At 23.2% G+C, this 11,423-nt stretch overlaps 6 protein-coding genes across 6 annotated transcripts; 2 read left to right on the top strand and 4 right to left on the bottom strand. All coding sequences in view use genetic code 6, as the record gives it.

The window, feature by feature from the left end:
- Positions 1 to 122: 122 nt before the first annotated feature.
- Positions 123 to 1,481, bottom strand: TTHERM_001248990 (oxalate/formate antiporter protein; the record flags this gene model as incomplete). The annotated part of the gene is made up of 6 exons (XM_012799581.1): positions 123 to 243; positions 484 to 573; positions 825 to 914; positions 1,170 to 1,259; positions 1,336 to 1,385; positions 1,443 to 1,481. 6 exons carry the CDS (start codon positions 1,479 to 1,481, stop codon positions 123 to 125), a joined length of 480 nt encoding a protein of 159 aa, XP_012655035.1.
- A 1,198-nt stretch (positions 1,482 to 2,679) lies between these two features.
- On the top strand, positions 2,680 to 4,765 carry TTHERM_01248990 (MFS transporter; the record flags this gene model as incomplete). The annotated part of the gene is made up of 4 exons (XM_001029903.2): positions 2,680 to 3,256; positions 3,500 to 3,677; positions 3,879 to 4,198; positions 4,266 to 4,765. The coding sequence occupies 4 exons, from the start codon at positions 2,680 to 2,682 to the stop codon at positions 4,763 to 4,765; spliced, it is 1,575 nt and encodes a 524-aa protein (XP_001029903.2).
- A 696-nt stretch (positions 4,766 to 5,461) lies between these two features.
- On the top strand, positions 5,462 to 6,853 carry TTHERM_01248980 (rab-GTPase-TBC domain protein; the record flags this gene model as incomplete). The annotated part of the gene is made up of 1 exon (XM_001029902.3): positions 5,462 to 6,853. The coding sequence occupies one exon, from the start codon at positions 5,462 to 5,464 to the stop codon at positions 6,851 to 6,853; it is 1,392 nt and encodes a 463-aa protein (XP_001029902.2).
- A 691-nt stretch (positions 6,854 to 7,544) lies between these two features.
- TTHERM_01248970 (papain family cysteine protease) lies at positions 7,545 to 8,814 on the bottom strand (the record flags this gene model as incomplete). Its single annotated transcript, XM_001029901.3, has 3 exons — positions 7,545 to 7,841; positions 7,962 to 8,060; positions 8,176 to 8,814. 3 exons carry the CDS (start codon positions 8,812 to 8,814, stop codon positions 7,545 to 7,547), a joined length of 1,035 nt encoding a protein of 344 aa, XP_001029901.1.
- Positions 8,815 to 9,762: 948 nt separating this feature from the next.
- Positions 9,763 to 10,699, bottom strand: TTHERM_01248960 (hypothetical protein; the record flags this gene model as incomplete). The annotated part of the gene is made up of 2 exons (XM_001029900.2): positions 9,763 to 10,487; positions 10,540 to 10,699. The coding sequence occupies 2 exons, from the start codon at positions 10,697 to 10,699 to the stop codon at positions 9,763 to 9,765; spliced, it is 885 nt and encodes a 294-aa protein (XP_001029900.2).
- Positions 10,700 to 10,862: 163 nt separating this feature from the next.
- On the bottom strand, positions 10,863 to 11,300 carry TTHERM_001248959 (transmembrane protein, putative; the record flags this gene model as incomplete). The annotated part of the gene is made up of 2 exons (XM_012799580.1): positions 10,863 to 11,172; positions 11,233 to 11,300. 2 exons carry the CDS (start codon positions 11,298 to 11,300, stop codon positions 10,863 to 10,865), a joined length of 378 nt encoding a protein of 125 aa, XP_012655034.1.
- Between the last annotated feature and the right edge of the window lie 123 nt (positions 11,301 to 11,423).

The following is an 11,423-nucleotide window of genomic DNA, read 5'->3' as shown; positions in this document are numbered from 1 at the left end:
AAAGTTGAAAATAAAATAATTGAGCTAAATTAACAAAGAAAGAAGAAAAAAAAGCAAGCACAATAAAAAGAAAAAGAAAAAAGAGCTTTATTGTTTTTTATTAGTTTTTATAATTAAAAATATCACAATTCAAAACAAATAAATTGTTTTTACCTAAGGTCAAGTGTCAAAATTGAGAGATTAATGCAATTTTCTAAAGCAGAACCTAAGCCTGATGCACCAATTGCACCAATTTAATTCTAACTTTTTAAATATTGAAGAAAAAATATATCATTAAATAGTTAATTAGAAGGAAAAAATGAAGAAAAAATATGAAATAAATAATAAAAGCAAAAGTTGAAAAATAAATAATGAGCTAAATTAACAAAGAAAGAACAAAATAAAGCAAGCACAATAAAAAGAAAAAGAAAAAAGAGCTTTATTGTTTTTATTAGTTTTTATAATTAAAAATATCACAATCCAAAACAAATAAACTGTTTTTACTTAAGGAAAAGTGTCAAATTTGAGAGATTAATGCAATTTGCTAAAGCAGAACCTAAGCCTGATGCACCTTCATCACCAATTTAATTAAACCTTTTTAAATATTAAAGAAAAAATATATCATTAAATAGTTAATTAGAAGGAAAAAATGAATAAAAAATATGAAATAATAAGAAATAAATAATAAAAGCAAAAGTTGAAAAATAAATAATGAGCTAAATTAAGAAAGAAAGAACAAAATAAAGCAAGCACAATAAAAAGAAAAAGAAAAAAGAGCTTTATTGTTTTTTATTAGTTTTTATAATTAAAAATATCACAATCCAAAACAAATAAACTGTTTTTACTAAAGTTAAAGTGTCAAATTTGAGAGATTAATGCAATTTGCTAAAGCAGAACCTAAGCCTGATGCACCAATTGCACCAATTTATTTTCCACTTTTTAAATATTGAAGAAAAAATATATCATTAAATAGTTAATTAGAAGGAAAAAATGATGAAAAAATATGAAATAATAAGAAATAAATAATAAAAGCAAAAGTTGAAAATAAAATGATGAGCTAAATTAACAAAGAAAGAACAAAATAAAGCAAGCACAATAAAAAGAAAAAGAAAAAAGAGCTTTATTGTTTTTTATTAGTTTGTTTTTATAATTAAAAATATCACAATCCAAAACAAATAAATTGTTTTTACCTAAGGTCAAGTGTCAAATTTGAGATATTAATGCAATTTGCTAAAGCAGAACATAAGCCTGATGCACCAAATGCACCAATTTAATAATTTCTTTCATAAAAATTATTTATTTAAATAAATAAAAAATATTAATAATAATAAAAGTAATTTTTTTAATTAAATATACCTCAAATTAATATGGAGAACCTAATGAGATAAAAGTGAAGAGCTTTTAAACTTTTTTTATTAATTTATGTAAATTTAAAGGATATTAATTAAAAAATTAATAATTACTTCTTCCAAATTATCATATTATTTAATCTATTATATCATTTTTTTTTTTTCAAAAATATTGAATAGCAATTTATGAAATTTAATTAATTAATTAATAATAAATGGTTAAAAAGAACAAATAAATATAATAATTAATTAATTATCAAATATTAATTTATATATTTGGTTTTATGAAGAGATATCACAGAAAATTAATTTAACATTCACTATTTAAAATTAATATTCGTATTTAAAAAATATACTTAAAAATATAAATAGTAGGAATTAAAGATGACCAGTAATTTATTTAGTCATATTTGAAAAAAACCTAGTAGTTAATGTTCTTAAATATTATAAAAATAATGTTTATAAGTAGAGTTTTCTGTTTTAGCTCTGTAATTTTAGGAAAATTTGTAATATCTCTAATTATAGCAAGATGCCATACAAAAATTTCATGGTTTGCCTGACTTATTATGAAATATATTTTTTATTTATTGCTAATCCAGTTATTAAAATATGATGAACTGGATTGCATTATATTTTAATACCTAGATTATGCTTAATTTAAAATAAAAAAAATAAATTAAATTATTTATGAAAAAGTATGTAAAGGCAAGATTCAATAAAATTCATAAATTGTATTTAATATATAAATATATAGTATAAAAAGCGTTCAAATATAATATTCAATATTTTTTCTAATTTTTGGTGGTTTTCATTAATTTATAAACAGAATTTTTATTAGAAATAGTTAATAATGAAAATATAAACACGATAATTAAATCAAATTCATTAAATAATATTAAAATCTTATCAGAAAATTAATGTTTGAGCGAGCTAAAATTAATTAAAATTAATTATTCAAATGCCAACATGAATTTTTTAAAACTTTTAAATACTAACTTTCTCATAAAAGCTAATTAATTAAAAAGAGCCATAAAACTTAAATATAAAGACTTTTGTATTTTTCTAAAATTAGAATAAGAGTTATCAATTTGAAAATTTACATTTCGTTCAATGCCTTCAATTAATTGCAGTGAAAGGAAGGCATTTGGAAAAATGAATTATAAAAACAGTATTTGAAGAAAACCATTAAATTTGTTTGTATTGATTTAAGGTACCTAAAATATTAGAGTAAAAGATTACTAAATATCAAATCTTAATTTGTTTAAATATAGGATAGCATTAACAAAAATTTATCAACTATACAAAGAATATAAGTAATATATCATAAATAAAGTATAAATAATGTATTTAAATGAAGTCAGATATTATTACTTAACAATTACAAGCTGAATAAATTACTATTTAAGAAGCGCTCCATAAAGTAGGTCACTAAGGCAAGTACCAAAAAATGGCCTATGCTTTCTTTTGTTTTTAGTGGATTTTAGGAGGATGTCTTCTTATGTCTCCAATTTTTATCTTTGAGAAGCCATAGTTTTAGTGCTAATAAAATCCATAATTCACAATTGAATAATGTGAGAAATGGGTTTGCCAATAAGAAAATCCTTTATAATATCAAGTAAAAAAGCTTAGCTCGTTTGTTGTCGAGTTCGACCCTCCACTTATATGCTCTCGATAATGGATAGCTGATACAGTTGCTGCCTTAAATTATGGAGGAAGCATAATTGGATTTCTAATTAGTATTTACATATCAGATAACAAAGGAAGGAAAATAGCTTCTATTATTTTCTGGTTTATTGGAGCTCTTGGCTGTGCATTTATTGGGATATTTAACTACAATATTTGGCTATCAGCATTAGGATTTTCTTTAGCAAATGCTGGTGTTAATCCTACAATCACAATACACTTTTGCTTCATAAACGAGCATTCAGGTTTTAATTTACATTATTTGAGATTTCTAAAATTATTAATTAACCTTTGAGTACTTACTTGGTTTAATCGCTATTTATCTTAATTTACTAATTAATTAATCGATTTATAGATAGATAGAAATCTATATATAATAGTAGAATAATAAAATTAGATATTTAACAATTAATATTCCCAATTCGTCTATATCTATCAAACTAATGATTTATTATAATGTATTAAATAATTATTAATTAATTAATTAGATGGCAACTTCAGAGAATATACTTCAGCTTCACTTAATATATTCTATTCAATAGGAAGCTTTTATCTTGTCGTAGCCTATGTTCTCTCCACAAACTGGGTTTAAATAATTGTTTATTGGATAGGAATTCCAATGTTTGTTTCCCTCATTTACTATTATTTTATTTATGAACCTCCTCTGTAAACATTTCACTTTTATTTTTAACTAAATAATTTTATATACTTCAAAACTTTTAAGCACTTAAATATAATTAAAAATATTTAAAATTTTATTGATATATGCATTAAAGGATTATTTAAATAAATTATTTTGTTAGAAGGCATTCAAGTGAGATATTTAATGGTGTATATTTATTTAATCAATATTTAATTAAATAAAAGGTTTTTATATGAAAAAAATAAAATGAAAGCCATAGAGTCCTTGAATAAAATAGCTAAATTTAATAAAAGGCCAGAAGTTTAAGCTGATAGTTTAAAAGAGAGAGAAATAGAATAAAATTAAAATCAAAGAATTTATGGCGTTTTTGACTTAGTAAAATTCAAATCTATGAGATTAACAACAATTTGCACTGGGATTGTATTTTTCATAACTTAGATTTCTTATTATGGAACTAATTTTACTTTGTCTTAAATTGGTCTTGATACGAAATATAATACATTAGCAATAGCCTTTTCTGAGCTATTAGCATTTAGTTTAGTAGGTAAAATATTTTTATAAGGAAATAAATATTTTTAATTGAATATAATTTAATATAAAAATGTTATTAGTTATTGCTATTCCTAAATTAAAGAGAAGAAAATGGTCTTTTATATTAACAGCTATTTATAGTTTAATATATATAATATTCTTTTTTATCAAAAAACCTGATAATTGTACAGAATATTGCAAAGAGAATATTTTACAAATTGCTTTAATTTCTTTATCAAGGTGCTTACTGTCTTTTTAGTTTTCTTTATGCTATGTCTATTTCAGTGAAATTTATCCTACCACTATTAGATCTCTTGGCTTAGGATTTATTTCTACTATTGGATAAATTGGCAGTGCTGTATCTGCTTACATTGTAACTTATTTTAATAATTAAAATATTTCTCCCATCGGAATCATGGGAATATGCAGTTTTATTAGTATTATTGCCTATTTGCCATTAAGAGAGACATATTCACAGCCTCTCAAAAATGAAATAGACGAAATTTAGTCAGAGACTAGCTTAAATTTTGGTAAATAACTAACTAATTTTCAATCATAAATTACAAATCATGATTTATGACAAAAAAAGAGGAGGATATATAAAAGAGTTTATTTTTATTTTTCATTATCTTTAAAACTTAAAATTAAGTTATGAATAGATACATGAAAAAATATTAATTTAAGACCTTCCTCTAATTATAAAAAAATTAATCGATTGATTCATTAATTTGTCTTAACCAATAGAATTGTCAGAAAATTTATCATGTGAACAAAACTCGTCTTGTTAATCGTAAAAAGGAATCTTAGAAATAAAAACAAACACTTGATGACTATAATAAAAAATCATTAAAAAATTTAATCTTATTTAAACATTAATCTTATAAAAAATTTTATATTTATTTAAAGACTTGCTTTTGAAATCTGTTTTTATGTTAATTTAAAACTTAATAAACAAATTAAATATTAAATTAAGATGTTCATTCATTCATGAGTTTAATTATTTGTATTTTTTTTTTTTGATATCATTCATACGATAATTCCTAATATTTTAAAAGATTTATTTGTTTTCAGTAGAAGATAGATTTTTAGAGGAAAATGGGTTTGCTAGCAAATAGTTATTTATTAATAAATTAATCTTTTTTAAGAGTTAAGCAAATCATAGTTTTAATATAAATTTTTGTTTATTAATTAATAAATAATTAGATTGACATAATTTATTTTGTTAGAAAGAGATAAGACATTCAATTAATATTCATATTTAAATTCACAAATATAAATGAAGGCTATTAGAAAGCTAGGAAATAAAATTAAGGATACGGTAAAAGACATGAAAGAGAAAGTACTTGGTCAGGAAGATAAAAATTAGTTTGAGGAGTAAAAAATTTAAGAATTGGATGACTTGAAGAAGGATAAAAAAAAGATCAGTAATGACAAATAAAGCAATCAGTAATTATAAAAAGTGAAAGATGCATAGAAATTAGTTGAGCAAGAAGAATAGAACGAAGAAGAAGATTCTTAGGGAGAACAAGATCTTTTAGATTTCTTCCCTATCGAGCATATTTATAAGTTTGATACATCAAAACTTCCTAATAGAGTTAAGGAGAAGATAGAGAATTTTAAAACTATATTATAAAAGAACTAGATAAATATGAGTAAATTGAGAAAGTAATGCTTTAATGGCATTCCTGAAGATTGTCCTGGTTTGAGATCTATTGTTTGGAAAGTAGTTTTGGAGTATTTGCCAAAACACAAGGGAAAATGGCAATAAACAATGGATGAAAATAAAGAAACTTATAATATGTTAGTAAATAAATTTATATATGGAGTTTAATCACCTTCTTAAGAAGTTTGGGACTAACAAGAGAAAGATGAAACAGATTATTTTTTAAGTAGAACAAAAGATTTAGAACTATAGCATCCTGAATGGAAAGATTTTTTCAAGGATAGAGATTAATGGGTAGAAATAGAAAAAGATACTACAAGAACTAGATCAGAAATGCATTTTTTTGTTACAGAAACTGGTAAAAAATTTGATAATCCTTACAAGCCACCAAATCAACAAGTCGCTGAAAAACACTTTGATGTTTTAGGTAGAATTCTCTTCGTATATGCCAAGTTGAATCCAGGAATTAAATATGTTTAAGGAATGAATGAAATTTTATCTATTTTCTATCATATTTTCAATCATGACCCTGCTTACTAAGAATATGTAGAATCAGACTGCTTCTTTTGCTTTACTATAGTTATGGCTGAAGTTAAAGATTGTTTCATTAAATCGTTAGACGACTCCGATAGTGGAATCAAAGCCAGAATTAATAATTTAAATTTATTATTAAAGGATATTGATCCTGAGTTGTGGGAAAACCTTGAGCAATTAAGACTTAATCCTCATTTTTATAGTCTTCGTTGGCTCATGCTTATATTTACTTAAGAATTTGAAATTTTTGACGTCATGAGACTATGGGACAGCTATCTTTCCCATACACACAGATAAGATTTTATGGATTACATTTGCATTTCTATCTTATAGATATAAAGGCATCATATAACAGATGACTTTACTGAGGCTATGGAAAATTTATAAAGAATTCAACGCCTCGATATCGTTCAAATTGTAATAAATGCAGATAGCCTTTTCAATAAATATGGACCTCACAAATACAAATGAATAAATTTATTTTAAACTATTTTTAATGTTCATTTATATAAACTAATCACCCGTAAATACTTGTGTTTGTTTCTCATTTTAAAAATTCTAACAAACTTCCAAATTACAATTTTTATGGAAAGTAATTAAATGCAAGAATACTTCTAAATTAGTTTTATATTTGATCAAAGTTGAGGTAGGTATATTTATTTAAAACAAATACCCTAAATATTTTTGGTGGAATAAATTAATTAACATTTAGATTATTAAATGGATTTTGCTATTTTTCAATTATTATTTTACTTATTCTAATTAAATAATAAAACACTTCAAGTATTTAAATTTTTTTATCATTATTTAATTAAATTTAATTTTTTTTTTTTTAAATTGAACAAAATTTGAATAGCTAGATTTATAAAAGATTAATCAGTGAAAAATCCTTCTTTCAAAAGGAAAATCTTAAATATCACATTAAATTTAGCTTGGTTTGGTATTACAAGTAAATAATTAAAAATATTATTTTAATTTTAAAATTTGTTAAGTAAAATCAAACATTTTTTTACAAAATAAACAAAATAAATTTAATTTTTATTGATTGATTGATTGTTAAGGTTGTTTGTTAATTGTTATATTAATTTGTGTACTAATTTGATAAAAAGGAATAATATATTTTATTTATTTATTTATTTCATTATATTTAGCATATTTATGATCAGACTTTTTCTACATAAGCAATAGAGGCATATGTGTGGATACCACATTGTTTTTTTCCTCTGATTAATTTGAAGAAACCCTTAATACCCCATTCAGCACCCCATTGATTTTTAATTAACCAATAAGGAATGCCTTCTTCAACACCGTAACCAACAATAAGGACGGCATGATTAATTTTGTCATCACAGTTCTTGGGATCAACGATACCTCCTTCGTAGAATTACAAAGTTCTGGCATTAATACCAACGGCAACAGGACCGTTCTTAACGAGTTCTCTTCTGATAGTTTCTTCATTCTAAATTATTAGAAAATAAATTAATTTTGAATAAATAATCAAATAAATCCAAAAATTGAATTTTGAACTTTTTGCTTAAGCTACAAAAATATATTAATTAATTAGAAAATAAAAAATCACCTCAGGAATCTAGTACCAATCAACAACTTTAGCTTTAACTTTGGCCTTATCAAAGTTGCAAATGTCCTTCTTATTTTTGTAATCACCATAAGTGTCAGCCTATTCAATTTATTTAATTATTAATTTTAAAAATAATGAATTATTTATTTTTTTCTAAGATAAAAATTGAAAAATCATTTAATTATTGATTTTAAATAAAGAATATTTAATTTACTGTTTAGATACCACCACTTTATTAAAGGAATTGATAAGCATCGGTCATCAAACCACCTCTACAACCTTAATTAATGTTGTCACAATCCAAAAGCATTTATTCAGAGAAATGGAGAAGTTCGCCGTATTTAAGAGCATATTGAGATTCAATGACTCCGGTTGTGGCAAAGGTCCAACAGCTACCGCAAGTGTTTTAAAATTTAGCGGGAGTGATAATGCCTTTATCTCTCCAATCAAATGATTCGGGTAAATCGCTATTATCAACGTTTTCACCTTATCTTAAATAACCCTTCATAGGCTCAGCTTTTAATTTAATTCCTTGTGATTTGGCTTTCTTAAAAAGAGAAAAGTCGAAATTGAGCATCTTGTTCTCGAATTCTTCAGGACTCATGTCAGAGAACTTAGTGTGGCCAAATTTAGCGTTTGGATTTTCCATTTGGTGCTTGACAATATGTTCTCTACTAGTTTTATAGTTGTGGAAACTGGAATGATGTTCATGTTCATTGTGATAATATTTATTGAATTTGGACTTGAATTCCTCAAACTCAGCCAAGCGTTAAGGATCTATAGTTTCATTCATGTAAGCGCATGAAGCAACAGCAACTAAGACAAAAATATAAACTATGAATTTCATATTCATTTTTTCTTTTCTTTTGTTTTTTATTAGACTATTTTTCTAGTTATTTATTATCAAAATCTATCTAATGATTGCTATTTTTTTTAACTTATCTATCAATTAATCAAAGTCTTGCTAGCTTGCACATGCAAACTACAGTCAATAAATCAATCAAAAAAACAAAAAAAACAAGTAAATAAATAAATGCACACTCTATGTTTAAATTAATTCTTTTACATTAAAAAAAAGTATTCCTCTACTAAAACTAAAATTTCATGATTAGCTTATTATTGAATAGGTGAATCTCTTCGTAAACATAAATTAATCATTCATTTTAATTAATTAATTCAGATCGTCTGTCTAATACAAAACTATATATAAAGCAAACAAATGTAAAAAAGGAATAGAATGAAAGGATAAATTCATTACTATTATTATTTTACTTACTTAATATCAATTTGTATTCATTAATCTAAAAATTTGATTGTTATTTTGGTTTGTAATGAATATTTTTAAACTCATCCTACAGTATATAATATAATAATATTATCTATTCCAATAATTTGTTTGTTTGATTGATTGATTAATTAATTTGGTGTTTGATGAATTTATAATTTTAGATTTAATATCAAGAATTAAATAAACAAAATAATAATTAAATTTATTAATAATTGAAAAAATAAATGAAAATAAATATTTGCTTAATAAAGTCTCCGTATATTCTAAGAACTCAAAAATAATTAAAGTTTATTTTGGTAGAAACAAAAGTCAAAATTTATTTAATTTTTGCAAATAAAACACATAAAATTTATTAGAATGAAGAATTTCTAAGTAAATTATTTATTATATGAATTATCTATTTGTTTTTATATTTATTTTGCATGTTAAGTAAGTATAGAAGGAACATCTAAATACTATGAATTGGTTGATTTAAAAGTGTTTGATCGATCCATTAAATTATAAGAATAATACTCAAAATTATTCAAGACAAAATTACTCTTCTAAAAAAGCCTAAAATTCTTCAACTTTCTAACTTTTTTTTTTCTAGTTTAATTTGTATTCCTTTTTAAAAAATTCAAAATTTTTAATGATCAAATCATCGATTGTATAGTCTTTTGTAGTTTTTATTTAGTCATTTTCTAAGCTTTAAAAAAGTGATTTAGTCATCCTCTAAACAAAAGTCATAAATTATATTTCTTAAATTATTTCGTAGAACTCAATTTTTGAAAGCTCTCCTTCTTTATTTATTAGATAGTGACCATTTATCCAAAACATAAATCTTTTAGCTGAGTTATTTTACTCATCTTTTATCTGCTTAACAACTAACCTTGGACCACCGAATGTGTGATTAAACAAATTTGCTATAAACGCGAGTGTATCTAAATCAGATTCCTTAAATTCTTTTTCTCTTGCTTCTATCTAAAAAACTAAATATTCAAGCTTTTCAACATGTCCCATAAATTAATCTTCTTCAATATAAGGTGTTTCTGAAACACCGTAATCTTCTGTATGATAATGCATACTTGCTTGCTAAAATAGCTCTACTTCTATATCTCCTTAAGCTAATTAAAACTTCATCACTATTGTTCCATCCATTTTAATATTATATACTATACTAAATTATTGCAAATATTCAGTAAATGTTTTTTTCTTATTATCCATACTAATATCCTCATAAAAGCAGTCCTAAATATATTCTAAATTAAATAATTTTTTTATAATTTATTTTATTCTATTTCTAATCTATACCAGAAGTAATCTTCTCTTTCAGTGTGCTTGGCTAATGTTACTATGTTACTTCAAACTACATTTATTCTTAATTCCTTTCTAAACAAGTTATGTTATTTATTACCAAAAATTATATATCAAGCTTATTTATTATTAAAAATAATATTTGATTTTTTTTCATTCAAATATTCATAATAACAAACAAACAAACAAACAAATAAACAAATAAACAAACAAAAAAGAATAAATCCTATTTGGATTTAAAAAGACAGACTTCATTATGTGAATTTAATTAAGAAATAAGTATACAAAAAATATAAAAAATAAGTAAGATACTAAAAACTTCAATAAGACCAAGGCTTATTTTTTAGGAAAGGAAATAGAAGTACTTCTTTACAATAGAATAAATTTATGTACATGAAAGCAATGATGAAAGCAACTTTCCACTCCTTTATTCTTTATCTTTTCTTCAAAATTATTTTAGAATTAAAAGCAAATAATAAACGCAAACTTACTTTGTCTCTAAACTCTTAAACATCTTCCAAAAATGATTCTTTTTCTTCAACTACCACTGTTTTCTATTTGTCTATTGGTTTGTATTCCTAAAAAGAATTGATCATGTCTTTTTTCTCCTTTAACTCAGAAAAAGTGCACCTTTTTTAGTTTTAACGTTTTTATCTTTGCTAAAAAAATACTCAATTTTATCTAATTTACTTTCTAACATCAAACAATTTTGTATTTTATTGTCCTAATATTCTACTTGCTAAACTAAACCTAAACATTTTAAGAATTTATTGGAATCTTTTAGATTTTTATCTTATTCTCAAAACTTTCTTATCAAATTCAAACAAAATTATGAACTAAATGCAATTATATCAAAACCAAGCAAATAAATAAACAAACAA

The sequence above is a fragment of the Tetrahymena thermophila genome (assembly GCF_000189635.1).
Source record: "Tetrahymena thermophila SB210 genomic scaffold scf_8254450, whole genome shotgun sequence".
Lineage (NCBI taxonomy): Eukaryota > Ciliophora > Oligohymenophorea > Hymenostomatida > Tetrahymenidae > Tetrahymena > Tetrahymena thermophila.
Note: the sequence above shows the minus strand (reverse complement) of the source record. Positions and strands in the feature narration are given on the sequence as shown.